Source organism: Aspergillus fumigatus, chromosome 8, assembly GCF_000002655.1.
Source record: "Aspergillus fumigatus Af293 chromosome 8, whole genome shotgun sequence".
NCBI lineage: Eukaryota > Fungi > Ascomycota > Eurotiomycetes > Eurotiales > Aspergillaceae > Aspergillus > Aspergillus fumigatus.
This window is the reverse complement of record NC_007201.1, coordinates 760-28,513: the sequence shown is the minus strand read 5'-3', so window position 1 is coordinate 28,513 and position 27,754 is coordinate 760. Positions and strand designations below refer to the sequence as shown.

The following is a 27,754-nucleotide window of genomic DNA, read 5'->3' as shown; positions in this document are numbered from 1 at the left end:
CATGTTTCATGCATTGTCTATTCACGGAAATCATGCCATCATCCTGGGTGGTGGCGTTTAGATTGGTTCTCCACTCTCGCCCAGTGGGTGGGGTTTACGATTGACAAGTCTCAATTGAGTAATTTTTCTTCGCATGGCTGTTCATGACATTTGATGCTGTACTCCATACGACAGGTCTACTTTCAGCAGGGAAAACCCAGCTGACTACGTTCTCGCACAAGGAAGATAGCCGCAGACGCCACGTACCTATGTCCTTCCATTCTCGCTGCAATGCAGATCCCTTGGAGATTTGCCGCGGTAATATTGAATTATTGATTGTACGCCATGCACTGGCGTTGTTGTAGGCCAGTCGACTATCGTCTTCATAGTTACGTGACGCTCAAGCTCGGAGCTGACGGTCGATGGGCTGAGAGCACTCCGTGATCGAACAGGAAAGAAGCTCCCTATTCTTCGTGCTGCAGTAATATGCCCAGTATTGGCGTATGTAATTCTATCTGGGGCTGTCCGTCAGGTGGCGTAGAAATGGCTTGCTGGACGTCTTGCTGATCTTTTGCCCGCCTTTTGTGATCGACAAAGGTACAGTGCAGAGTCTTTGCTCATCAAGGCAGATCCCTAAAGCATGCATGGAATGCTACAATGTTTTGGCTTGCCTCAATTCACACACCTTGCCGAATACTATGGGATAGGGATTCTGCCACACATGTTCTACCTGACAAACAACGACGGGAACTTCAGTAACTTTCATTATCACGCAAGCTAAACTATACTCAGACATGTAGAATCTAACGTCCAGGGAGTGTAGTGGGCCAGTACCCGCATTTTTCTGTCACTCAGCGTAGCTTTTCGTTTTCGGAGATCCACGTCTACGGCTTCACAGGGTGTAGCGTATATCTATGTATAGATTGCTTTCTCCGAAAGAAGACTTGTCCAATATTCTAACAAGATCCTCTGAAAAAGCCCCTGCCAATTGATAATAAGCCCTTTCTTGAAGCACTCCGTACGATATTTTTTTCCCGTCTGTACTATGGCGATGGCTCTTGCGGTAGGCGCACCCTCCGAACAGAGAGGTAATCTTCCATACAATACGCTCAAGGACGGTCCGACGGTGGACAGCATGAAAGCAACGACAGACGGCAAGAATGGACAGGGTGAATCCGCATTTTGGGACACTTGCGTACATACCGTCTTTCGTGAGCATTGCCAGCGAGCTCCAAACTCACCCGCAGTCAATGCATGGGACGGATCATTCACCTATGCCGAGCTCGACAGCCTGTCGGATGCCATTGCGTCAGTCTTGATCCTCTCTGGAGTCGGACCAGAGAGCATTATACCCATATACATGCAGAAGTCCCGATGGACAACGGTTGCAATATTGGGCGTTCTCAAGAGCGGAGGAGCATTCACGCTTCTGGATCCATCCCATCCACGGAGCAGGGTGGAGGAGATATCTAAGGAAATCCAGGCAAGGTTTATCCTTACGAGTGAGAAACTCAGTAAACAGTGTTTGGAGATGTTTTCTGTCCTGGTCGTGGAGCATCTAAGCCGGGCATGCTTGCCGAGTCCCGGCCAAGCTGGCCACACACGATCTCGACCTGAAAACGCCGCTTATATCGCGTTCACGTCGGGTTCGACAGGAAAGCCTAAAGGCATTGTCATTGAGCATCGATCATATTGCTCGGGAGCTCGTTCACACCTGAAGGTATTTGGCATCGATTCGACGTCGCGCGTTCTTCAATTTGCCTCGTATGCCTTCGATGTCAGCATCATGGAGACGCTCAGTACTCTAATGGCGGGCGGCTGTTTATGCGTAATGAGCGAGTCGGAACGAAGCGACCCAAACCTCTTCGTTGTGTCTTATAAGAACCTACGGATCTCCCACTGCTTTATGACCCCATCCTTTGCGAGGACGGTGCCATGGACAGAATGTTGCAACCCGCCACCCACCCTGATCGTGGGAGGCGAGTTGATGCGCCCCTCCGATGCAAGAGCATACAAAGAAATGGGAATTCGCTGCATGAACGCATACGGGCCAGCCGAATGTTCCGTCAACGTGTCTGTACAGTCTAGGGTGGAGGCTGCGGTTGATCCTCGGAACATCGGGTACACCACAGGAGCGACAGCCTGGATTATTAGTCCGGAGAACCCAGAGGAGCTGATGCCAACCGGTACAGTCGGGGAACTCCTCGTGGAAGGGCCCATTGTTGGTCGCGGCTATCTCAACGATCCCAAAGCGACTCGCCAGGCATTTATTGATACACCCGCATGGCTGCGCCGGCACCGCAAGGGCACCTCTTATCAGCACCGAGTCTACCGCACCGGGGATTTGGCCTCCCTGGACAGCATAACCGGTGCGCTGCTGCTACACGGCCGCAAAGATGCTCAAGTGAAGATTCGGGGCCAGCGGGTCGAGCTCCCTGATATCGAACACCATCTCCAACTGACCCTCCCGAACGACAATGCCGAGGTCATTGTCGAAAAGGTCACCTTTTCCGACGATGGATCGGAAAAGCTCATTGCCTTTGTCTTAGTCCGTCCATCTAACACTGATTCCGTCATAGGCAACACGGGAGATCGTCTCTTCCTGGCGCCGCAATCGCAGATCATGGAGCAATTCGCCATCAGCAAGAAGCATCTACAAACACATCTACCCAGCTACATGGTTCCAGATATATTCATTCCTATATCAACTCTCCCTCAAACTGCATCCGGGAAAACAGACCGCAAAGCCTTGAGAACCCGAGCTGCTGCCCTCTCGAGACGGGACGTTCAATGTTTTCTACTCTCGCCCGCGGGTGGTAAACGTCCTCCATCCACACCCAAAGAAGCAACCATCCGAAGTCTGTATAGCAATGTGCTGAACCTACCCATCGACTTGATAGGCATGGACGACACTTTCCTGCGCCTCGGGGGGGATTCACTCCAAGCCATTCGCCTCGTTGCAGCGGCCAGGGCGGCCGGGCTTATACTACAAGCCAAGGATATCCTTTCGTCGCAGAGTACGCTGGCTGAGCAATCAAAACGTGCAGGTTTGATCCAAACAATAGACCGTACATGGGAATCTTCACCTCCGTTTGCCCTCTTGCATGGGCCGACGAGGCATGCTATTGTCGACCTGGCGCAGAAGCAGTGCCGTGTGCCTTCGAATCTCATTGAAGATATCTACCCTTGTACTGCACTGCAGGAGGGCATGTTCATAACGTCTTTAAAACACCCAGGCATGTATACCGGGCAGATAATATTTGATATTCCCGACAGAATGGAGTTACCCCGTTTGAGGGCCGCGTGGCTGTCGGTGGTGTCCGAGAATGCTGCTTTGCGAACACGTATCATTGAAACCCACGAGGGACTCATGCAAGCGGTGATCGTCGATGACTTCGTGTGGGAGGAAGAAACCGACGAGATGCTCCTCTCTAGCGACGGGGAAGCACTCGAGATCACCAAGATCGGTGTGCCTTTGGTTCGGTTTCGCTATCGCCCTCGACATCGGCAGCTGATGATGACAATCCACCACTCAATCTGGGATGGCTGGTCGCTCCGCTTGGTTCATGAGCAACTACATCGTGCCTACATTGGGCGGGATCTGTTACCGAGCACCTCATACCGCTCTTTCATTCAATACACGCAAGAGCTACAAGGGGCAGACGAGTTCTGGGCCTCCGAGCTCGCCGGCGTGAATGCACCGATATTCCCGACCTTGCCATCTGGTAACTATCGGCCGCGCGTAAACGCATCGCATCGCCATGTGGTGAGAAACTTGGCCTCAACCGGAAAGGAGGAGCATACCGCCGCTACCTATATTCACCTTGCCTGGTCGTTACTCGTTGCCCACTATACAGACGCGGACGAGACCGTATACGGGGTGACAGTCAACGGGCGTAGTGCTGACGTACCGGGGGTTGAGAATATCGTGGGTCCAACAATTGCAACCGTCCCGACGCGCATTCGAGTCAACGAGGAAGATACCGTGGAGATGGCGCTGGACCATGTCCAGGACGCTCTCGCACGCATGATTCCCTACGAACAGGCTGGCCTGCAGCGCATCAGCCGGTGTAGTAGAGATGCCTCCGAAGCTTGCCGCTTCCAGACTTTGCTTATCATTGAAGCTCCCACAGATAGTGACGTGGATTGTGAGAAGAACGAAGCTGGAAACTTTTCCATTATCGGGGGAACGACACAGACTGGGATGGACTACACCGCGTTCTCGTCATACGCGATGATGCTCGTCTTTCGTACTAGCGCTAACAAGAGCGCGATTTCGTTCGATATTACATATGACGCGCAAGTAATAGGCCACGATGAGGTGGAGCGAATGGCTCATCAGTTCGAGCATGTCTTGCGACACATCTATACGCTTGCAACAGGACGGATTGGAGATATTAGCTTTATCGGGCCACGGGACATCGAGCAAGTACAACAATGGAACAGTTCCATGCCCCCAGCCGACAATCGCTTCTTGCAGGAGTTGATTTTTGCTCAGTGCTCCCGTCGACCTCAGGCGTCTGCTATTATTTCCTGGGATGGCTCATGGACGTATCGGGAACTCTGGGCACACTCATCGTTCTTTGCGCGGCAACTACAGAGGTATGGGGTGACCCGAGGAACTCCTGTAGCTGTCTGCCTGGACCGCAGCAGGTGGAGCATTGCAGTCATCCTGGGCGTTCTCCTCGCTAGAGGCACATGCGTGCTGATCGATTTACTGGCTCCGCGACAAAGGGTGCGAGATATCCTTCAGATCGCCGGCACAGGTATCTTGGTCCACAGTCATGCAACTGCCACGCTGACGTCCGGTCTCTGTCCCACTGTTGTCAATGTATCCTTCCTTGCGGCCCAGAGCGACTCTTCGCAGCCGGAATTTCCCTTCACTTTGGAGACCTGGGGCGGAACCCCGGAAGACCTCGCATTTATCATCTTTACGTCCGGTAGTACCGGTCATCCCAAAGGCATTGAGATGCCCCATCGCACACTCTCGACGAGCATTTCCCATCACAGCGCGGGGATGAGAGTTACATCCAGCAGTCGTGTCCTGCATTTTTCCTCATACGCATTCGACGTGAGCATCTATGAAATCTTCACCACATTGGCTGCTGGTGGAACCATCTGCGTCCCCTCCGAGTTTGACCGCATGAACAATCTCGCAGGCTTTATTCAAGACACCCAAGTCAACTGGGCGTTTTTAACGCCTTCCACGGCTAGAAGCCTCAACCCCGCAGACGTTCCCTTGCTAACTACACTAGTTCTGGGAGGTGAAGCTGTGACCCACGAGAGCGTTGAGGTGTGGGCAAAAGGCCGCTCCCTCATCAACGGCTATGGCCCTGCCGAGGCAACGATCTGCGGAGTGGGCAATATCCCCGAAGCGGGATGGAAATCCGGCGTTGTCGGTCGAATCATTGGTGGTTTGGGCTGGGTTACTGTGCCATCAGACCCGAACAGACTGGCAGCGGTTGGCGCCGTGGGTGAACTTCTCCTCGAAGGCCCCTTTCTGGCCCGAGGATACCTGAACCTGCCAGAGGTCACGAAGGCCGCTTTCATTGATCCTCCTAGCTGGAGAACACGGATTCCTGCTCCGTCGCCCTATTCTTTCCTCTACCGAACAGGCGACCTGGTCCGATATCAGCCGGACGGATCCATTCAGTATGTCGGTCGTAAAGACAGCCGTGTCAAACTTCGAGGTCAGCTTGTCGATCTGGGTGCAGTCGAGGCCAGTGTCATGAGAGTGTATCCGGCTGCGGGTCAGGTAGTCGCAGACGTGTTGGTCTCAGAGAATACTGCCAGACTGATTGCGATGGTGAAGCTCGGCCCCTCAGTGACTGAGAACCACGATGGCCCTATGTTTGCGGCCCCAGACTTGGTTTTCAACGAGGCTGCTGCCTCTATCCAGGCTCGTCTTCGGGCCATTGTACCTGCTTATATGGTGCCGTCCATGTTCATTCCTCTACGGCACATCCCTCGCACCCTCACAGGCAAGACGGATCGTCGTCGGCTCCGAGACAAAATACTCTCATTATCACATAGCGACCTCCAACGCTACATGATGAGCTCCTCGACCAAGACACCCATGTCTGATGACAATGAACGGAGGCTTCAAGAGATTTGGGCAGAGGTGCTTCAGCTCCCATGCGAAGCAATTGGGAGAGAGGATTCTTTCCTATCTCTTGGTGGTGAATCTCTGGCGACGATGAAAATGGTAGCATTGGCAAGGAGGGTTGGGTTCATGTTTGCTGTGACAGACGTTATGAATAACACGAGCCTGTCAACCCTTGCGCGGTCACGGCACTTGATCACAGAGCAGGCCATTCTGACCTCCTCACCCTCTCTCTCACTGCCAACCATTGAAGGCGAGTCCCTCCAGGAGATTCTTCGGCCATTACTGAACGCCGGCCACATCCAAGGAGGCAATGACATTGCTGCTATTCATCCTGTCACCGCTGCACAAGCATTCCTCGTACAGAGGTATCCGTGGTCCCATTTCCAGTTTGACTTGTCTGGCGCTGTCTCGCCCAGCAAGCTCCAAACCGCCTGCACCGCGCTGATGGCCCGATTTACTATCCTTCGCACGGTATTTGTCGAACATGCGGGCTGTCTCTTGCAGCTTGTCTTGCGGGAGGTGCCCAATCGTGTCCATGAGATTACGACCAATGAGCCTCTTGATGACTTCTGCAATTCAGTTTGTCAGCAGCAGCAGGATGTCTGTGTTGTTAACTCTACAACCCTGCCAACTCTGTTTACTCTCGTGTCCAACCGCCAACTAAACAGACATCGACTTCTGCTCCGCCTCGCTCATGCACAGTACGATCTCACCACAATCCCTCTAATTGTCCAATCCTTGGCCGACGAATACAACAGAACCCTCCGTTCGGGTTTCTCCGCCGACTTCGGCTACTATCTCAGTCATCATAAGCGGCAGAATAACGACGACAGGTCTCATAACTTCTGGAAGCGATACCTGTCAGGCTCCTCTATGATGTCTACGAATCAGACTGCAGATCCGACGACGGTTCAAGAGCGCGTATTTCACGTCACAGGATCATGTATAATTATACCCACATCACATCCCCCGGACATAACAATTGCCACCGCCGTGAAAGCCGCCGTCTGCCTGGTTCTAGCCGCAAGGACTGGCTGCACAGATATCGTCATCGGTCAAACAGTGGACGCCCGGTGTAGTTCGGCTGACAGCACTCTTGACCAAATTGTTGGCCCCTGCACGAACTATATCCCGTACCGGCTCAGCGTGTGCTGTTCTAAAACTGCGCTGGAATACCTCCGCAGCGCGCAAGCCCAGCACACAACATGCCTCCGATACTCTTCCCTGGACTTCGACCAGATCGTGGCCAAGTGCACCAGCTGGCCAAGCAGTACTCAATTTGGATATATCGTCCAGCACCAGGACACTGGCGCAGAGTTGGCTCTCACGCTGGGAGGTGACACTACTTCCTTGCCGATGACTTCTTACGGCCGTGTATTTCCTCAGGGTGAGGTCTGGATCGGTTCGACACCCTGTTCTACTGGTCTGAGAATTGATGTCATTGCTCTGAGCGCAGTGCTAAGCCAGAAGGACGCTCAGACTATGGCTGAGGAGGTCGGCGCGGCGTTGGAGAAATTGCTTGGGTGCGGTTATCGCCGTCTTTCGCATCTGATAGGAAATACCTTCGCTACCTAAACTTAGTGACTAGGTGTACACTGACGAATCCTGATCTTCTCTAATATAAAATAAAAGGAATATTTTTATATCTTCACTACATATCCTAAATGTTATAGTGACTAGTCCAAGGTCTGAAAACTGAAGACTGAAAATTAATTATCACCAGGGCGCAGGTACTATTGATTGGGAAATCAAATCAGCTTCAGTGGCTTGACGACCAGGGGACTGTAGGCAGGTTTATCACTTACACATCCTTTGTTGAGTAGCTGTTGAAGAAGATCCTCGGGTAGATCATCAACAACAACCTACCAGGAATGTGGCCTTCGAGACATCTTACAGCTTCTCAAGCCACACAATCCTGCATTGGTTGGATTATGATACCATAAATGCGAATGTATGAGTACAAAACTTCATCATTGCCCACCTTAAAATGCACAGCATATCAGACATGCCATGCCATTCTCGTTAACAGGCCCTTTCCAGCAAACACAGATGCTTGCGAACATGGGGCCGTCATCCCTCAGATATCTTTCCCCACATATATATACCTCCGAGTAGTAGCTGAAGAACCCTCTCCTGACCCTAAGCCAACTAGAAGCGCTCGTGTCATTTCTGAATGGTACCAGAAAAATCGCCCAAATCCATGAGTACCTAAGAGGGTTTATTGAACGCTATAGCCTCTGTCCAAGTCGTAAATGTCCAATGTAGAGGTAGTCCTTGAGAGAGGGTGTTATCGGCCTCGCTGCTTGTGTTACATTACGAAATGTTATCCTTTCGTCATTGGAAACTCACCTAGCTGAACCAATTCGAGGGCTCAAGGTTTGTCAAGCGACAGATCGAGAAGTACAATGTACCGGGGGGGGGTTCAATGTCAACCAGGACAGGATTGAGTTGGCCTTCCCGTGTAAGATTTTGTCGAGGATAATCAAGACCCCATGGTTCTTCTGTCCATCCTCAACGATAACGGCTGAAACAGAGCCTTGTCACACAAGGTTCGACGATGCAACGTCACACCGACTTGAATTACCATAAAAAGATATCAGTCCAATCTAACCATCTATTACAGCAGAGGATGACGCCTATATACAATATAAGAGTAAGTGGAATACATCATAGCTTAGAGTGCGTTACCTGTGGTACTGTGTAGTTGTACATTTAAGAGGCATAGGTTTTGGCGAACTCTCTGATGCCAACAACGAAAATCCGCAGGAAATAAGGAGATACTTAACCCCTTTACTGAATAGAGTATCCCTACATACTATCAGTAAGATTGATTCAAACATTATCTAAATGTACATGAGGCCACACAAGCTAACTTCCCCCAGAGATGATCGTTGCCAGGGCCATTGCATTGCCCCTTGCGGCGGTCATAGTGGCTATCCTAGAGCCTGTCAACTGTCGGGACTTCATAATGGACAGATCTGCCTCATTTCAAGTGTCTCAAGGCATCAAGGGAACCCTCAACCGTGACAAGCCTGATCATCAGCCCCATGGAAGACGCTCTGAATCAAAGTTTGCTACTAGCCCATACAAACACAATGTGAGGGAATGCAATCGGGGTAGTCCTTGTAACTATGACAACCCTCTCAGTGATTGTTGTGGAGACTGTTATGTTCATGAAGAACTTGGAGGGGGCGAAATTTATTGTGACCGTCCTGGTAATTGGGGTTGTTGTTATCCCATTGGTAGGCTTCTTCAGGAGTTAAGGGACCGCGGTGGTGATATGCATCGAGAACTCTGAAGACTTACTCTGTTTCAAATCTAGGGATTCCTAAAACCTTAAACCCACCATTTGAACATGCAATGTATACCTCAATATTGAGTTCGGCATCATGGTTTACTGTTTAAGAACTTAGTCTTGCCTACAGTGACAAACTTATAATGCAGGGTCTTTTCAATATGGTCTTATTAGTAGTCCAGCACTACAACTAGGCCCTCTCTTTTGATCTGTCAAGTTATACAAAGTCTAATAATAGTGAGCACACTACACAAAGGCTAAAGCTATCTGCCTAAGCAGTGGTATAGCGCAAATACCCTGATTGGATGATGGTAGGATCGTAAGGGAATTCACATCCCTTTGTAGATATAGCCCATACACGTCAGCACGGAGCCAACAACTTCACTAAGTCTAGAAAACACTCCTTGTTTGATCTTCAATCTGGTTATCTGCTGCCATGCTCTTCGGCATTCCAGTTGCTACCGCAAGCCTTTTTATGCCACCTTAAGCCTTCGTGTCACGCGGCTACAGGCATCTGGGCCGGACGATGAATACGCCTACATGGCAGTTGTAACTTGTAGACAAGGAGGGGCTAGGGGCTAACCAGCTCGAATGGTCAATTCCTGTGACGGAATTACACCTTTAGGTCTGCTGGCAGCTATTTGGGCATGATGAGATAAGGAGAGCGGCCTCTAATGGAACTCAGTCCAGGTGGCCTCTATTTTCCTCATATTGTTCTGAATCAATCAGTTCCGCAAGGAATATATATTGGCAGAAGCTGTGTTGATTTCATAGCTAGACAATAAAGGTTAGATTGACTATAAAAATACAAAATTCAGAACACTCTCCATTTCATAGCACATGCAGGAGGATATATTCAATCACACTATGGTGTTATTCTGCATGTGTACCCTGTGCTATTCAGTACAGCAAGCCATCAGGACAAAATTGAAATATCAGATTTAGGACTTTCAGTATATCAGTATTTCATGGTTTTCTGCCAGCAACAAGCACCAAAGTGTTTTTAGATTTCGGTTTCTTTTCCCTTAGGTGTATTAAATAATTTAAATGCTGCATACTAGGGCTTTACATCATCATATAGTAGGATTCATTTGTATAGTAGGGATATTGAATGGCTCGAATCACTATACAGAGTTTTACTAAGGATATAACTACACCCAGTCATGTGACATGGATTTGCCAAGATGATCTCTGTGAGTTTGTTCATGGTTAGTCAAGACCACCCCCACCAAATATTCAAGGATCTGATTATCATACGCGTCACAACTTGTCGAATCCAAATTGAAGAAATTTTACGGACCTTCATTTAGCCGATCATAAATAGGTAGGTAGATAGAATGCCAGAATCAGGCCTTCTATTGATCTCAAATCATACTATCTACTAGCGATTACTACAGATTTGCTGTTATCAGAAATCGTTTTAGACAAATACTGAAAGCACACAGAGAGCTTCCGATCCCAAGTGGACCCTGTACCCGGTCTGGGACTGGTTTCAAGGTTACAATATTCCTTATTTCACCTATGGTTAGCGCCACGAGCCCACAAACTACAACAAGGTGGGCCTCGGCCAATTGACGTATCATCGCAGGTCAATCAATTGAACTTTCCTTTTTATGTAGGTAGATAGGTTGCACTGCAGGTGATTAAGTGACTAAGTCCCACAGGGGTAGTCCTGCAAACTGGTATTCAGTAAGTCGTCCTTATATGTAAATAGAATTCCCCTACACCGGAAAGCATTCAGAACAGCCCCCAGTCTCATTACACTAAGACAAATCATTTGAACGAACATGGCTCTAGATGGTCGTTCGCCTTCTCCTTCTATCTCGGACCTAGAGTCTGCGTGCCTTTACTTTGCTTACGGAAGCAACATGAACCTTACGCAAATGGCGCAAAGATGTCCCGAAAGCGTCATCTTTGCGAAAGGAGCACTTTGCAACTATAAATGGCAGACCAATAGCCGTGGTGGCGGAAATGTTATACAGGGAAACACCGAGGACGTCGTGCACGGTATTGTCTTCATCATTTCCTCATCTGAGGTTGAAGCTTTAAGGCGTTACGAAGGGGTCGACAAGCAATTCTTCGTTGAAAAAAAGCTTGTTATTGAGCTAGAGGCCATCTCAGATCCGAGGTTTAGCCGTCAGAAGACTGCTGATGTGGTAAAAGTGCTGGCAACAAAGGATTCTGACTATGGGAAACACACCATTTCAGCCACAAAGAGGCCGACCAGCTCAGATGAGATTTGCCAGGTTGAAACTAGACTTTCAGGTACTCTCACTTTAAAGAGATGGGATCTTGTAGACATACTGACAGATCATGCTTAATTAGGATCCCATGAAGCCCTGGTCTACATCAGCACCCCCATGTACCGCTCGCCCGGTGCAATTACGAATGAGTATAGCAGGAGGATGCAACAGGCAATAGCAGATGCGAGATTGCTTGGCTTGTCTGAGGATTATTTGACATACACGTTAGGTCCCCTCATCTCCCGCAAGGAGACAGATGCCTAGGTCCCTTTAGATGATCTGATTGGACGTAGTATATTGTCTATAGCCTGAAAATTTCGATTAAGTTTCAATTCAAGAATTTTATTAAGCGGTGCGCATTAGAAAAGTATTTTCGACCCCGGCTGTCTTTCCCAACAATTTCTCGAGGGCCGATCTTCCAAGGCAATAGCCTTTTTCTATGTCTTTGTAGCGCCCATCACCGGTAGATTTGATTTCTTGCAAGCAGCTGAATAACCCCTTTTGCTCCCTTTTGATGATCGCCTTCAATGCAGCTTGACTTTCCTCGCTGAGCAACTCATGTGACCCAGCAATAGCCTCTTTCAATCCGAGGAATGCCAGTGCCAGACCAACAAGAATCCCAAAGTTTTCATTGGGGCGATTCGCCCAACGAAGCATATTATCAGATAGCTTGATGCTTTCAGCACTTTGTCCTTGTTTCCTAGCTAGGACAAACACATCTTTTAGACATGAAGGGTTCCCATCCCTTGTCCACTGGGCTCTGGATATTATCTCAAGGCCGATGTCCACCAGACTACAGGCTGGTTGACGCCTTACCTCGGCCATGCCAGCGGGGACATGTGCTTCTGCTGCAAAGCCAGCTTGGGCCCGGAGAGCAAGTAGGATACCGGAGTAGAGCGAGGTGGCAGTTCGAGCGGGTACATTGATTATATTTTCCAGGAGACCGATGTGGGCAAACCAGAGTGCCACGATATCCGGCAGTTGGGTTTTGGAAGGTGTATTCAAAGGTGTTTTCTGATCTGGGCACTCCGTGTCCAAGCGACAGTCTGGAAGCTTCTCCATGAAAGCTCCATCAATTGTCTCATCCGCATTCCGAGCTGGCAGGGTTAGATGATGGCATGTCGGATCTTGAAGGCCGCCTACAACATCTCTAGAAGCCACCGGCGCCCGGAGAGTGAACCTGTAATATAACCAGCTGCTGTTTTCCGGGTCAAGGAGGTCAATCCATGCAATGAGCGCATCCAATTCCTCGTTCGTGAAGGCCCCGAACATTCGGCCGCCCCAAGATAATTCCTGTACGAGCTTGCTCGCGCTGCCCATGCCAGGCTGAACCCATCTTTTCGACTTGGCAAGTGCCCCCAGAAGCTCTATATGCTTTTGCTCATCGTCGTGCATCCATAAGGTGGAGTCAAGCCATTCGGCCAGTGTGCGATTTCCGATCTTTACTTTGCTTTGGCAATGGTACTTGGGCGAGACCGTGGACTTGCCCTTGAAAATTTCAATAATTTGACGAGTCAGTGAATCAGTCGGTACTATTTGCCTGACACGCCGCGAGTTACTTGGAGAACTCGACCCAGACACCGCTCTGCCGTCGCAAGGGGACACGGCCAGTGATTGGGATAATATGTACCCAGCCTGAACGCGTCTCCAATGTTCCTCGAGGACGCTTGGTAATTCACTTGCTTTTATGAGTTCGAGGTAATCAATCACATTCTGTAACGCCATGGCTGTGTGTCCAGAATCAGCGTTATCGATGCAGATGTGGAGGAGGAAGTAGGAAGAGTTGACGCCAAGTTCCTTCAACTCATGGGCGGCCATCAGTGCTTCCAGGCTGATAAGTTCGTAATGCATGTTGAAACCAAGGATCTCAGGAAGAAACTCGTTGGGAAAGAGTGAGATGAGCAGTTGGGCAACGGCGCCTTTCCAGAAACGCTGATCATCCATTACTTCCAAGCTTGGTGATTCAATAAAGTCACGGCTTTGGGGGTCTGGCAGGGGGCATCCAATTTCCTTCAGAAGCTGGTTATAGATGAATACATGGTTTCGGTTGACATCTCCGTCTCCAAGCTCTTCGGACAATATCTGCCACGCATCTTTCGTCACTCCGCGAAGAGCAAAGGGGGTGGTGATTTTGTGTATATGGCTTAGCCAAGCGCCGTCGACCAGTTTTGCTGGAGCTCGCTGGGTGAGCCACTTCTTTGCTTCTGCTATGTTTCCAAAAAGTGTCGGTCCCAGTCCCAGTTTCCTGCGATCATGGTATCTTGCCCATTCGTTCATTGTTTTTTCGTGTTCACCGTTGATGAAGGATCGAAGTCGTTCGGCATCATAGCTTTCAACGCGGAGAATTCCTTTCTCGGGGGCTTCGAGGGCGAGCGAGACCCCATCTGCTATCATTGCTAAGAGCTCATCGCGAGCTGGTTCCAGCACGGTCGGATACTGTTCCAAATTGTGAATCTGGAAGTACATATCCTGGTACCATTGGATGGGTCTCGGAGTTCTTCGTCCCCAGCTGGGTGTATTTGGTGCTTTACATTCTTTACGAGTGGAATTGAGGGAGGGCGACGCTGACGTCGAAGATCGTTCCCTTGAATGGGAGCGGCTAGAGAGAGTGACGAGGAAGAATAACATGGCCAGGGCAATGAGAACGTACTCATTGGCCATAAGATGTCCCAGAGAGTGTACAAGTAATCCCATCTTGGGTGATGACTCCTCGGTGAGAGAAGCTTGTTGTAAACAGGAGGTCGAAAGCATTCCGACTGCTCATAACAAACAAGTGTCTTAGGTCCTCGCTCGCAGCGCTTCGATGCTGGCCAGCGTATGCTCCTGTTGTACCATATATTTTTCCTTTAATAATTCAGCTGGTCAGGCAAATATTGCTGATCTACAACTCAAATTTCTGGCAATGGACCCGCTTCACATTTCTCAGGCTTTGGCTGTCCTGCTGTAAAGCCCGTCCCAAGTGGTGATCTCCATTGCTTTTCTGGAAGTGCTTCACCGAGGATTCGATCGCTCTCATGCAAAGTCGCAAACAATAGTGCGCTAAGATTTGTTCTCTCCACTGTATACATCAGCAAGCCAGCTTGCAAGGGTCGGGCAATTCCGCGATTAGTGGCATCCGGTCGACGACTGGGACGGGCAATTTCAGCTCGCCACGATCTGCAAGGTGTTCACATCATAAGACGCTTGCCCACCGTACCGTATGCATTGTGTACCTAGTATGAACCCTTTACGCCGATATCGATCACAACCTTGGCTGATACCGTCATCTCTGCTGAGAAGCACGTACATGGATCGCCAATAAAACATATCTTGACACAAGCATATATTTGCTACATGTTGGACTTTTTTTGATGTCCACACGACCGCGAGCAGCAGGGATCTGATTGAGTATGCAGCTGTCGAAAGTTATCTGCGAAATACTGAGATAATGCAGCAAAGGCAAGCTGCAAAGAACCTCCTCCATTTATGTATCGTATTGAAAGAATACGGTATTGGAAATACAATTGCCTGACACATATTCATTGGTGACTGAGCCAGAAATACAGCTGCCAAGGGGCCCTATATATGGGAAGTCAGAACCTAAAGGTGTACCTTTACCCTGGACTAAAAGTGGTCTGTAGAGTGTCTGTACGTGCTATTGAGGAGGTCCCTATAGTCCGTAGCGTACGGGACTCATCCTTGGTTGAGGAGCTACACTCGCAGGGTTCGCAGATTCCAGGAGGCCATAGTGATGACTATCGCGAGAGCAAGCGTAGCCGATAATGGCTGGAGGAAGGATACCTGGCCATGGTATGCCGAAGTGCAAGTTCTGAAGTTAGATTTCAAATCAGCGTGTGCAAGTTGGGTTCCTGACCAATGGGCCCTTGCGCTGTGAACAGTTCATGCCTTTTGATTTTGGAGTCATCCTGAATTAAGGCACAGCTTCATTATTCTTTTGGAAGATGATCTTCTCACAATTTACATACAAATACACCCTTTAGATTACGATAATATTATACTATTATACATGGCCTTAGTTGTCACATGGCTCCTTCTCCTCCTTTAAAACGAGACGTCTGAACTCAACAACTTTCTCTTGCTACGCTACTTCATCACACATGTCCGACTTGGAGGCATGGTCTCTGCCAAGGACACATAGCACAAGAGTAGCAAGGACAATGTATATGACGCCTGGGATGAGTTTAGAGTGATCCATGTCCAGGGAGTCGACGAGATAGCTTACTCCACGTGAAGCACATAAAATCATACCCCTTATACTGCGTAAGGAAGCCACCAATTATTGGGCCCAGAACCGTGCCAAGCGATGCAGCAACGTCGTCAAGCGAGAAAACCCGAGACATGCCCCCTTCAGGTCCAAATATACCAGGTGATTTTTCTTGATATTCTCTGACAATGGCTGTCGAAGGTTAACGCTATGCCCAAGGGTTTGAATCAGGTATCACTCACACGAGAGTTCGACAGGGCCTACATTTGCCGTGAATGGTCGCGCCGCACCAATGGCAAGTATGCACCCCGTGTACAAGGCTCCCCCTCCAGACTGAGCACTCGTCCAAGGCAGAAGATCAGTACCGGCAAGGCCTAATATCCCAAACATCACCGCTTGAAAAACAGCGGCTGCACTGGCAGGGTACCGGACTCCGAAACAATCCCGCAGCCATCCGGCCACTGGACTAAGTACAACAGTCGGCATAATAAGACAAGCGAACAAGGAGCCACTTCTTCCGGAGCCCCAGCCAAATGTTTCCTGTACATGAAGAGGGAGGGTGGCATGGAAACTGGTGCCAACTGTGTTTGCCGAAATGGCAACGCAGATTGCAACCACCGCCCGAACGTCCGTAAGTATAATGCGCCAGAAGTTCTCCGACGGGTAGTTTGTGGGGGTATCTTCACATGGAGAGAGTAATGGCTTCGTGGAACCGTCCGCTTTCGATGATGTTTCCGGTCCGCTGCTGGAGGTTGGAACTGCACAATTTTCAACCATGACAAGACGGGCGATGAAGTCGAGAAGAAGAAGCACAAGCGGCAGCAACCACGTCGGCCAATAACCAACATAGGCTAAAAGCCAACCAGCAATGCATGGCCCACCTATCAATCCACCATACAAAAACGACATCATGATGCCCTCAACTTTACCCATATTGTCTCCTCCCACGGTATCAGCCACGGTCGCAAGGCCGATAATCCATACCGAGGATCCAGCAATGCCTTGCATCACACGGCCGGTAAACAACACCGGAAGCGAAGTCGCGCCAGCAACCATGCCCGTCCCGAAGATGCAGGCGAAAAGTGAAAAGAGTAGTGGGAGTTTTCGATTCGAGCATTGGTCGGCGAAGTGACCGATGATAGGACCCGACACGACCGAGACGATTCCATGTACGGCTAGGACAAGTGAGGTCAGTTCCTGGATTCTGGCTGGGTCCAAGTGTAGTCGCTCCCGAAGCATATATGGGAATAAGGGCACAAGGAAGCCATATATAAAAGTTTCTATCGCAGTCAGACATTTGCCAGACATTTATCTTCAAAGAAGGCATACAAACCCGAGAATAAGGCGATCGCGATCGTCACTAGGATGAACCATTGTGAAGACCGCCAGCTTCTGCCCATCTGTTCACTCTTGAAATTGACCTTCCCCATGTTGACTGAGGGTATTAATTGAGGAGCAACAATGGAGAAATTAGACCTGCATCGTCCTGAAAGTCTGCAGGGAGATCATAAGTGCATTGAACGAAGGATTAGCGGTACAGAGTACAGGGATACACCACGGGAATGCGATCTTCATGCAAGGATAAAATAGTCAGTTCGGGTAATGTCCCATGTAACGCTATTAAACCCGGCGGACACCAAGCTGGGATTTGAGTCTCTTCTGATTCTTTTCAAATCTCAGTAATATCATTTCTATTTGATTCTAGATTTGACGTGCCTCCAACTGTATCCTCTCTGGCAGTATCCAATGATTTCAAGACATATTTCAAATTCTGCAACCCCCTGGGAAAAGGAGGCCATGCTTGCCCCAGCTTCATGCCATAATAGTTTAAATGTTGGCTCTGCCTTGAAGTTATTGTCAAACCTCTAACACAAAGTGGGCATGGATTCACTGGGGAATATTTCAATTGAATAGATATGCAAACACATCAATATCTGATTTCAATCCATAGATGCTAATCTATCATGATTATATGGTATATACACCTCAATATTAATGACTGATACAGATTTGAGCATTCCAACCACCCCTATCAAGAAATATAAAACATTGATGACATAGGTAGTCATAGTGAAAGCTACTCTATCTGTGTTTCATCAATAAAATTAATGACTTTTCGTCCTGTACTACTCCTGACGAATCCCGCATAACTCTGTAGATATCTCAAATCGAACAACTCCTCGTTGTTCTCAAACACCCAAAAGAGCTTACGTAGCTCCCGTGTCAATTCATCGGTGCTAATTGTGCCCGGTTCATTATGTCGCAGCACACGCAGCTCAAGAACAATGTCAACGTTATTCTTATCGCCTCCGTTATACCGCCGGATGATCTGATATTGTAAGATGCCCCATGACTCGGTTCGCATTGCATCCTGGATGACGGCGAATTCGAAGTACTCTCCATACCAATCGAAACTGATTCTTCGGTCGCGTCCATACAGACGCGCAACCTTGTAGTGAGCTGCGTCCTCCGCTGGGATGATGTTTTTCATTGACGCCGGTAAAGGATGGAGTGAGCAGACATCACCGCAGATGTAACGGATGAGAGGATGACGCATTCTCTGGAGTGATGTTTGGACAAGTAGACCCTTCTCGCCATCAGGAACAGGGCGAGCACTAGCAAGCCCCGCACCGTCGGACTCTTCGATGTCGAAGGGGAATACCTCGAGATGCATCAGCCGCTGGTCATACACGAAGTCGGCATAGTTCTGCCCTTTGGAAGCCTCCGTCAGCTGAGCTGGAGAAGTGGCCCAAGGCCCAGCCTCTGCACTGCCGATCACCGACGAGACAGCCACATTGGGGAAAACAGAGCTCAGAAACTTGCGCTGGACCGGAGTCATTGGCTCTGAGGTGTATATCACTTTGTTGATCAGCAGTTGCTTTCTCGTATCGTCTGGCAGGGTGCAAATATATCTTGATAGCTGCATGATCTGACTTGTATCCCCAGCAATGGCATTGACTCGGTACTCAAGCAGAATCTCAATCATCTGGTCCGGTTCCATCAAGCTACCAGCGCAAAGGACAGAGGCGCCGGATCCCTCAAACGTCTCGGCCATAAGATCTAAAGCTCTATTCCATTTGTTAACCAATACTCCATTCCAGGCAATATGCACTGAGGATTACCTGTACAAATGCCCCGAGACGTGCATTGTCATAACCCAGTCTCCGGGTCCCGTAACTCCACACGAACGCAGGAGAGCTCCAATGGCTGCTCGTTGTTGACGAGTTTCTTGCGAATCCGTTGCAAAGACCATAGGAGATCCTTTGCCGGACCCTCCGCCAGTCGTACTGATGTATACCTGTTGCCGATACCCATTCCGAGGGTCTCGATCAGTGGTCAATCGGGCGATTTTCTTGTAACTAGATTATTCAGCATTAGATCCAAAGAAATTGAAGTGCAAAATCTTACAGAGCCCCTTTCCAGGTCAATGGGAACGAAGACAACTTCAAATCTCGGTCTGGACCCCATTGCTTCGCTAGCAAATTGGGCAAATCTTCCCTGTTCGGGGGATATTCAGCGTCGGAGTAAAAAGGGTGGATACTGGCAATGCGCAAAACATCGCTTAATTTGAAACCGTTCGCCATATTGAGAATGGGTAAAATCGAGACGTCGATTCCTACAATCAAGTATTGAGCGACATTCAACGCAGTTAAATACGTTTGAAGCCATGGTTAAAATGCCTTGATCACCCTGGATAGGAGTGGGGCGCGGTATCAGTGTCACCCACCAATGCATGAACCCTTACTAGTTTGTACTCGAAAACCAGATCATTTCCTGAATGATTAGTCTTCCTGCAATGCTTCCAGCTGCGGGCAATTGATACAGCTATCTGTATTTGGCCCGAAAGACTAGGATCGGGCGCGTATCAAGGACCGCTCTTAAGAAACGTCAATCCTTCGAAGTCCATATTTGTAAAGACATTCTTTACGTCCCTTGGTCACCACGCACGCCATAATGAAGAAGCCTGTCAGTAGTTTCAGCAGCATCTGCTTTCCTGAAAGCAGTGACAATCTCACTCGGCCATGGGAGGTGGCTCCAGAGGCAAGATCTGCTTTGCTTGAAAAGTATCATCGCGAACTTGAGAAATGTAGTCCTCGAGACACGTGGGTTGCCGATGCGCACCAGAAGTCGGCACCTTATCCAATCCTCGGTAATGAGGCTCACCAGCGTCAGTTGGCAGATCTGAGCGAGGCATTAGTGCTGGCCATCACCGATATCGTTCAAAGATGGTGGTCGGACGTCCATGCTCGCTTTCCAGAGCGCATGCCGATCGATCCATTGGAGGAGAAGCTGCTGCGCGTGAGTCTAGATCTTCAACATGAGTGCGATAGATGCTTGCTAATTACAGCGACTTAGTGGATGGAAGGACTGGGAGCCGATGTACTCCGTCCATACAGATTCGTGCAAGGCTCTTGGAGGCCAGATTTTCTTCTTGAATCCTCTGAGGATCCAGAGCAGATTGAGAATTATCGGATCTGTGAGATTAACGCTCGTTTCTTTTCAAACGGCTTTCTCTTTACTGCCTTCGGCCAGCAGGCTCTGATCAATATGGGCATTGAGAAATATGGTCTCAAGGGAGCTACTGACCCTGAAAAGGTAAGTCATCCTGTGCCGCTCTACGAGACTAACAAGGTTAACAGAACACAGGTTATCACTGGTCTGAATAAGCTTGTTAACCCTTCTCTCCCCTTGCATATAGCAAAGGGTGAGGAATACGGATTCGATACTCATATGTGGGTTCCATATCTGCAACAAAATCTGGCCATGGATGTCAAAGTCATACCACCTGAAAATCTTCGGCTGGTACCCGCAGCAACCCCAGGGGGCTACAAGCTATACTGTCTATCTAGCCCAGATAGCAAGCAACCACAAGTAACCAATGAAGTTGGCGAGTGTTTAGAAGAAATTCATCAGCTTGGACTGGAACTCCATCAGCGAGAATTGCTTGCTATGAGCTATGAAATGCTCCAACAAATCAGTCTTCGCTGTTTCAACGACTTGCGGACTGTTTTCCTCGTTCATGATAAGCGCATGCTAGGCCTCGTCCTCGAAGAGCTGGATTCCCTTGTCTCGCGCAACGTGATTTCATTGCACCAAGCTAATATCCTCAACAGGGGACTCGTCCACACGATTATCCCCGGATCGACTAAGCTGGAGAACTTTATTGCAACTTGTCAATCAGATACCCTGTTCAAGGACAAGCATATGCTCAAGCCAGTTCGTAGCGGCAAGGGCAAGGGCATCTTGTTCGGTGATCAAATCAGCCAGGATGAGTGGCTCTCTATTCTTCAGGGTATGCGAGACCCGTTTTTGGAGAATGGGAAAACGACATACGTTGTTCAAACACAAATTCAGCAACGACGATATGATGTTCTGCTTGAAGAAGGGAAAGGGATTGGGAACTTTCCTCTCATTGGAACATTCCATATCACACATGGTGTATTCCTTGGTCTTGGCCTTTGGCGCAGTGGCCCCGGTCGTATCTGTGCCCTAAGTCGTGGAGGATCATGGTTGTGCACCGTGATCCAACAGTAATAGTGGAAGTATTGTGTTCCTCTCAGTGGGTGAGTTCTTATGATGTTCCTAGCACTTTGTGATTCAGCAAGATTTGCTACCCAGTTCATCTTCTTACTTTAACTCTTCAGGATTGTCTGTCTTGTGGACTCAAGATTCACCTTCACTACGCTACATTCAAGCTCCACCACACCATACTTTTATATCTGCTGGTTTATGCCTCTGTTAAATAGATTATATTTAAAGCCATCTCAGCATCTGTTAAATAGTGATTCACCCTAAAACTTCATGGAGCTGGTAAGACAAAATTACATGAACAAGCACCTACTTTCACATTAAGATGACCTATAACTTATACACATACGTGTCTGTATTGGTAAAGACAGCGTACCCTAAAACTTTCACCTGAAATACAGTCTGAAGATCTGGGTTCAACTAGTCATAAATTCTGCCCCCGCATCCGTCCTGGGGGAACCTGATTTGATAGGCTAGATGGATAGCTCCTTGGCGAAGGGAGATGGGTAGGAACCAAGGGCGTCTAAGCATACTCGGGGCCCAACCTTGAAAATTCAATCCTAAAGGTTCGCGGTGTTTGGTCGAGGGATCAGCTTCCCTTGCTAGCGTCGTCAATACTAGCGGAGCTGAGCTGCTGAACAAAGTGCTGTGAAGTATGAAATAAGTTTGAATGACTAAATTGTTTAGTCCTGTTGAGCGGAACCCAAAATGTGGCTGGCTGGACTGAACCAAAAATGAACAGGTCAGAAGAATGAGGAATTGGAACTAATGTTACTTCGCATAATCTGCTGCATAGAAAGAAACAAGTCACATTCTGAATAGAATACCTGTGGCTAACAGAAAGGCATCGCGTAAGGTGCCTGAATGACAATAGAACCCCACGGAGTTGCGTTCGAGACTGAGCAATAAGTTAGACATTATCAACACCCTGGACACCGAGAAAAAGTTTGCCATCCTGCGTTGCTACTCATCATCATGGACGTCCAAGTTCCCACAAAAAGCCTGGCCTCTCTGCCCATCATCGACTTCGAAGCTATCGCCAACAAGGATGTGACAGAAATTCAAAAGCTCGTTCAGGCAGGCCGGACCCAGGGCATGTTTTATCTGAACCTCCAAGGCCCTCGGACAAACGGAGTCTTTGATGATATTCCCACCTTATTTAAAGCCGGGAACGCCTTTTTCAGTCTCCCTGCTGATTGCGAAGAGAAGACCAAAGCCCTTCGAACGGGGGTGGAGCGCGGGTACTACCGATCCTGCCCAGCTTTTAGTTCATATTTGCTAATGAATCCTCAGTTACCACCCCAGTAAAGGATTTGAGTACTACGAGGTGCGTATCCCCAGCAAGAACAACCAATTGACTGCCTCTGATCACCATCCCCTAGATTCCTCGCGATGAGTACGCTGCTGGAAGCTGGGAGTTGCCTGCAACCCTACAACCGGAACAAGAGCGCATCGCACGAACAATGGAAACCTTCCATGGCGCCTTGCAAATAGTTCTGGCTGAACTTTGCGCCAGTGTCGGCATCACTATTCCCGAATTGAGCGACGACTCCACAACTCCCAGTGACACCGCCCTCAAATTCGTCTACAAGTTCCCCATTCATGAACCCGGAAAGGTGATTAATGGCGCTCACACTGATTTTGGTCTTGCTACGCTGCTCTGGTATGATGAGGAAACTACACAAGTGCCAATCTATGATGAAAATGGGGAGCGGACAGAGGAATGGCTAACAATTCCTGTGGTGGGGGGCTCAGTCCTTGTGAATGTTGCCGATGAGCTGGCAGCTAGGTCTAATGGGTCCTTGCACTCTACAGTGCATCGTGTGGTTGCACCACCAGGTGCTAAGAGAGTAAGGAATGGGGTTCTCTATCTTTTCCGGCCTCACAGAGCTTGACTGGCAGAAGATGAGTCCATTCTGGAGGTCATGTATGCAGCAGAGATGCAATTCCAGATAGAATATTAAGATATGAGGGGAAATATGACTTCTTCGTGCTGCCTTGTATTATACTGCAGCATATTAGCATAACTCAGCTCTGAAGTTCAGGCCTGCGGCCAATCATCAGTTGTTGTGGGTTGTGTAAGGGGTGACGAGAAGGCATATACAAGAATTGTATGCAACTCAAGTCCCTAGGGAATGCTATGACTAAGGCTTACCCTCCACACCCACACCAGAAAGTAGTTGGGTAAACCTAAGAGAATGCCAACCTGAGTGGGTTCAAAGGTGAAAAGTGATGCATGGAATTGAGAAGTATGGGCCTTGAGAAGCGGCGGTGAATCATGCATGGCTGCCCATGATGTGCACCCCGCCCAAGTTACATTGTTTGTCTCTAGAACCGCGGAGCTAAGAGAGCTTCGTGAGAAACCTTGGATCCAGCTGCAGTTCCTTACTTGTACTAGTCATTGTGGGAGTTTTGGACTTGTCACATTCGTCCTTTGCAAGTACATGGCCGCAGTAAGATGTATTCTACTTTTCAGACCAACTTTAAATTCCCTTAATTCCTTGCATAACGATTATCTCTTTTTTACACCATGGAGGACGAATTCAAACCATAGTCTCTCCTTAGACCGGTTTACTGCTATGACTCAGACAGTTGTAAGTTAGCTGTGACCTTGCGATGTATCGAACCTCAATAACCATCTTCACACACTTTAGATTACTCCTCAGGCTGGAGGTTTCGACGCTCGAGTCAATTCCGTTTTAACAACTGAACCACTGAAACGAGTTACCCTTGAACTGCGAACAAATGAAGGCGTTATAAAAGCCAATATTGATGCTAGCTCAATCGGCACATCAGTTTGGGAGAGATTGAATGGTCTTTGTCCTGAATCTCTCGTCCGTATCACCAATTATTCCTCTCCCAGTGCCGAAGCCGAGCCCAAAAAAAGTGTGGTGAATGGCAAAAGCCACATCGACAAAGCCACCCCTGAGATCAATGTGACCAACTTGACAATAATTGCAGAGGCGTGTCCGGATCTGCCCTCATTCAATAGAAATGAGCTTGACCTTGCACGAAGACTCGATAATCGCCTTTTAGACCTGCGGAATGCGGGAAGCGGAGCCATTTTAAAGCTTCATTCAGGAATGTGTCAGTTGATTGTCGAGTTTCTTGGCTCAAACGGTTTTCACTGGATTCATTCGCCGCGTATCATCAGCCATACAGTTGCAGGAGACAAAGAATACTTCCACCTGCCTTATTTTGGAGGTGATGCGTGGTTAGCACAGAACGCACAGTATCAGAATCAAATGGTTCTTTCCACGGATATGGAACGTGTTTTCGATATTGGCCCTGCTTTCCGGGCTGAGGTGAAGTCTCGTACGTCAGGGAGGCATCTGACCGAGGTGAGTAATTCTTCCTCCCCAATTTGGCTGTGTTTTGCATCATTGCATGCCTGTTATGAGACTCGTTGCTGATGCTTTTTTGTTTTCCTAGTTTACTTTGCTAGGTACGGCTATGGTCCTGGAGGAAAACTACTATGAAGTGATGGATTTGATGGACTCAATGATTGTCTTTGTCCTCAAGGGCCTTCAAGAACGCAAAAAATATCGGGATCTTATCGAAATTGTTCAGAATCACTATCCCACTGCACAGGACTTTCGTATCGGTCTGGATGAACAGGGAAAGATTCCTCGGATCTCATTTAAGGAGGCAAAGCGAATGCTTCGGGATGAGCTCGGCTTCAAGACAGAGGACACAGATGACTTAAGGTGCGCGGTGACGTTAACCCTACTTTTGTGTTTCTTTTTCCATCTTCCAGGGCTAACAGGTCATCAACCCCGTAGTGAAGAGGAGGAAGCGGCCCTGGGCCGGCATTTCCGCGAATCTCCTTACCTCGGTCAAACTGACATCTTTACAATTGATCAATACCCGGCATTTTGCCGCCCTTTTAATACACATCCAAGTCCGGATGCTCCAGGATTCACTAACTCATGGGATACCATTGTGCGAGGTCGTGAGATCTGCTCAGGCAGTCAGCGCATTCACAAATACGAGGCGGTCTGCAAGGCTATGGCTTCCCGGAATATGGACCCAGATGGCAAGGAGTGGGAGCATTATGTCGGGGCGTTTAAGTCTGGTATGCCACCTCATGGTGGTCTGGGTTTGGGTGTCAATCGGCTGCTGCAGGGTTTCCTTGGGCTGGACGACGTCCGTGAGACTACCTTGTTCCCAAGAGATGTACATAGAACCGCCCCATAAACATACACCGAAGAATTCATAAGGTGAATATGCCAGTTTGGGTACCGTTTTCCGTTCATGTCATATATATATCTTCTCAAGGTCTTGAACCTACGAGCAAGCTCCCGCGGTCCCCATCGGCCCGCCCCCGCCCGCCCCAGCGACCGCCCCCCGCCCCTGCCCGTGCTCCCGCCCTCCACGCCAGACCAGCCAGTGCCTGGTCCTGTGAGCGCCCCAGGGGGCCTCACATGGCTGCTGTCCCAGGGCCCCACGCCCCCCAGGGGCTGCTTTGTTGCCCCCTAGTCCCTGCTAGGTGTAGTTACACTAACCCTATTTACTAGGTGCACTGTGTCCTACTACTACTACTAGCCTAGGCTAGTAGCATAGTGTTGGTGAAAACCATGCTATAGTTGATCGTTGATACCCATGGGTTGATCCGCTATGGTTCTAACCTTATGGTTATAGATCATCATCAATCATCATCGATTTCAACCATTAGCAAATGGTGATCTAATTAATGAGATCACCCGGCTATGAGATCATTTAATATTCGAATGGCCTATGCTAGAAGGAATCATCTATAATTACACCCTTAAAATCACCCTATAGCTAGAAAAAATTTACAATTAAGGAATCAAGACATTAGTTTAAGATATCCGTAGATTTTTCCCCTTCTACTATTCTTTTCTATTCTACTACTATTCTTCCTATTCTTCCTTTATACCTAGGCAAGCCATCTATTCCCCTCCGTATTCATGAAATTTCTATATAGGGAGTTCTGGGTTTAGGTCAACAACATAACCCCAACTAATCTTAATAAAAAATACACTATTTAATAGAGCTTAAAGAGAGGAATTAAATAATAGTATTATTATTAAAAAATATCTAAGAGTAGTAGAGATATTTACAGGTAAAGATATATAATAGAAATTTAAAGCAGTTAGCATCCTAAAGTATACTAACTACTTTTGAATTTCTATTATAATCTAAGGATAATTAATATATCTAAAAATCAAGAAAAATCTGCTGATTAGAATAGTATGTCTCTTATCTTATTTAGATTAGAGGTAGTAGAGTAATCCATAGTAGGCTGTCCTAATTAAGGAATGGTTTATAAACTAGGAAATACACTACCTACTATAACAGAGTAATTCTTAATCTTAGTACATATTACTAGGTTAAGCTTTAAACTAGGTCCCCTTAACAGAAAGCTAATCTATAAAACTATTAAGAATCTACTAGAGAGGTACTAGATTCCTTAAATAACTGTATTATATATATATAGGTAGTATTAGGATAGGTATATTTTAATAGGTTATATTTAACTCTGCTATAGTAGGCAAAGATTACAGCTACTATAGCTATAGGCCTATATATTAAGTAACTAATTATATTATTCTATTTCCCTAGTTACTTTGCTATAGAATAGCTCCTTTATATATAACTTTTACTACAGACTAGAGAGACATCTAATTTTAAAGTCTTTATATCCCTAACTAATATGCCATCTTAAAAGTTAAAAATAGACTAAACATGTGGGATAAACTTAATGAAGTGTTGCAGCTGGATGAACTAGATAAATTAGATAAACTAGATAAACTAGATAAACAGGATGAACTGGACAAACTAGACAAACTAGACAAACTAGACAAACTAGACAAACTAGACAAACTGGATGAACTAGATGAACTGGATAAACTAGACAAACAGGACGGACTGGACAAACGGGATAAACTAGATAAACTAGATAAACTGTGAAGCTCTATAATTAGACTAGATAAACTAGATTAATATATTTAGCTTACTTAATATATTTAACTTATTTAACTTATTTAACTTATTTAACTTATTTAACTTATTTAATGTATTTAACTTATTTAACTTATTCTACTAGACCTAATTCTTATTAGAGCTAACTAATATCTTATATTATTTGCTGAGAGATACACTCTAGTTATTACTATGCTTCTTGCTACTACTATTATACCTTATAGAAATATACTATCCCAGCTTCCTATTTAGTAAATATTATTATCTATGGCTAGGCCTGTTAAGCATGCTAGTGGAACTAGTATATAAATTACTTATATTAGAGGAGCTGTGTGGTCTTATATTATATAACTTATACTTGCTATTATATCTGCCTTAGTTATTATATAAGCTACTTCTGCTTAATCTAGATATTATTTAGATCTAAGTTAGCCTTAAAGTCTGTGGTAGAC

At 47.6% G+C, this 27,754-nt stretch overlaps 8 protein-coding genes across 8 annotated transcripts; 5 read left to right on the top strand and 3 right to left on the bottom strand.

Moving 5' to 3' along the window:
• The first annotated feature begins 911 nt into the window (after positions 1 to 911).
• Positions 912 to 7,721, top strand: ftmA (nonribosomal peptide synthetase ftmA). The gene has a single exon (XM_742094.2). It carries the CDS (start codon positions 1,025 to 1,027, stop codon positions 7,658 to 7,660), a length of 6,636 nt encoding a protein of 2,211 aa, XP_747187.1. The 5' UTR covers positions 912 to 1,024; the 3' UTR covers positions 7,661 to 7,721.
• Positions 7,722 to 10,614: 2,893 nt separating this feature from the next.
• Positions 10,615 to 11,887, top strand: AFUA_8G00160 (gamma-glutamylcyclotransferase family protein; the record flags this gene model as incomplete). Its single annotated transcript, XM_742095.2, has 3 exons — positions 10,615 to 10,904; positions 10,969 to 11,645; positions 11,706 to 11,887. The coding sequence occupies exons 2-3, from the start codon at positions 11,168 to 11,170 to the stop codon at positions 11,885 to 11,887; spliced, it is 660 nt and encodes a 219-aa protein (XP_747188.1). The 5' UTR covers positions 10,615 to 10,904; positions 10,969 to 11,167.
• An 81-nt stretch (positions 11,888 to 11,968) lies between these two features.
• On the bottom strand, positions 11,969 to 14,317 carry AFUA_8G00150 (iron-containing redox enzyme family protein; the record flags this gene model as incomplete). The annotated part of the gene is made up of 1 exon (XM_742096.1): positions 11,969 to 14,317. The coding sequence occupies one exon, from the start codon at positions 14,315 to 14,317 to the stop codon at positions 11,969 to 11,971; it is 2,349 nt and encodes a 782-aa protein (XP_747189.1).
• A 598-nt stretch (positions 14,318 to 14,915) lies between these two features.
• Positions 14,916 to 17,436, bottom strand: AFUA_8G00140 (uncharacterized protein). The gene is made up of 4 exons (XM_077805242.1): positions 17,157 to 17,436; positions 16,070 to 17,107; positions 15,846 to 16,019; positions 14,916 to 15,793 (listed from the first exon to the last, which is right to left on the bottom strand). The coding sequence occupies exons 2-4, from the start codon at positions 17,064 to 17,066 to the stop codon at positions 15,702 to 15,704; spliced, it is 1,263 nt and encodes a 420-aa protein (XP_077661370.1). The 5' UTR covers positions 17,067 to 17,107; positions 17,157 to 17,436; the 3' UTR covers positions 14,916 to 15,701.
• A 321-nt stretch (positions 17,437 to 17,757) lies between these two features.
• On the bottom strand, positions 17,758 to 19,503 carry AFUA_8G00130 (uncharacterized protein). Its single transcript, XM_742098.2, has 3 exons — positions 19,236 to 19,503; positions 18,950 to 19,186; positions 17,758 to 18,895 (listed from the first exon to the last, which is right to left on the bottom strand). Exons 1-3 carry the CDS (start codon positions 19,409 to 19,411, stop codon positions 17,905 to 17,907), a joined length of 1,404 nt encoding a protein of 467 aa, XP_747191.1. The 5' UTR covers positions 19,412 to 19,503; the 3' UTR covers positions 17,758 to 17,904.
• Positions 19,504 to 19,781: 278 nt separating this feature from the next.
• Positions 19,782 to 21,667, top strand: AFUA_8G00120 (uncharacterized protein; the record flags this gene model as incomplete). The annotated part of the gene is made up of 4 exons (XM_742099.3): positions 19,782 to 20,126; positions 20,184 to 20,423; positions 20,475 to 21,391; positions 21,473 to 21,667. The coding sequence occupies 3 exons, from the start codon at positions 19,782 to 19,784 to the stop codon at positions 21,360 to 21,362; spliced, it is 1,473 nt and encodes a 490-aa protein (XP_747192.2). The 3' UTR covers positions 21,363 to 21,391; positions 21,473 to 21,667.
• Positions 21,668 to 22,214: 547 nt separating this feature from the next.
• Positions 22,215 to 23,438, top strand: AFUA_8G00110 (putative oxidoreductase, 2OG-Fe(II) oxygenase family; the record flags this gene model as incomplete). The annotated part of the gene is made up of 4 exons (XM_742100.3): positions 22,215 to 22,597; positions 22,650 to 22,683; positions 22,739 to 23,206; positions 23,379 to 23,438. Exons 1-4 carry the CDS (start codon positions 22,332 to 22,334, stop codon positions 23,436 to 23,438), a joined length of 828 nt encoding a protein of 275 aa, XP_747193.2. The 5' UTR covers positions 22,215 to 22,331.
• Positions 23,439 to 23,638: 200 nt separating this feature from the next.
• AFUA_8G00100 (putative aspartate-tRNA ligase) lies at positions 23,639 to 25,669 on the top strand (the record flags this gene model as incomplete). Its single annotated transcript, XM_742101.2, has 4 exons — positions 23,639 to 23,950; positions 24,011 to 24,697; positions 24,789 to 25,063; positions 25,139 to 25,669. The coding sequence occupies 4 exons, from the start codon at positions 23,639 to 23,641 to the stop codon at positions 25,551 to 25,553; spliced, it is 1,689 nt and encodes a 562-aa protein (XP_747194.1). The 3' UTR covers positions 25,554 to 25,669.
• Positions 25,670 to 27,754: the final 2,085 nt, after the last annotated feature.

What these genes read in the sequence shown, in the direction of transcription:
- AFUA_8G00140 (XM_077805242.1), bottom strand. Translation starts at nt 17,066, where the DNA reads ATGCTTCGGGAGCGACTACACTTGGACCCAGCCAGAATCCAGGAACTG. An exon ending in AGGCCCTGTCGAACTCTCGT is followed by an intron (nt 16,020 to 16,069) that starts GTGAGTGATACC and finishes AACCTTCGACAG; the next exon opens with CCATTGTCAGAGAATATCAA. An exon ending in TTTTATGTGCTTCACGTGGA is followed by an intron (nt 15,794 to 15,845) that starts GTAAGCTATCTC and finishes AACTCATCCCAG; the next exon opens with GCGTCATATACATTGTCCTT.
- AFUA_8G00130 (XM_742098.2), bottom strand. Translation starts at nt 19,411, where the DNA reads ATGGCGAACGGTTTCAAATTAAGCGATGTTTTGCGCATTGCCAGTATC. An exon ending in TTGACCTGGAAAGGGGCTCT is followed by an intron (nt 19,187 to 19,235) that starts GTAAGATTTTGC and finishes TGAATAATCTAG; the next exon opens with TTACAAGAAAATCGCCCGAT. An exon ending in GTCTCGGGGCATTTGTACAG is followed by an intron (nt 18,896 to 18,949) that starts GTAATCCTCAGT and finishes CAAATGGAATAG; the next exon opens with AGCTTTAGATCTTATGGCCG.
- ftmA (XM_742094.2), top strand. Translation starts at nt 1,025, where the DNA reads ATGGCGATGGCTCTTGCGGTAGGCGCACCCTCCGAACAGAGAGGTAAT.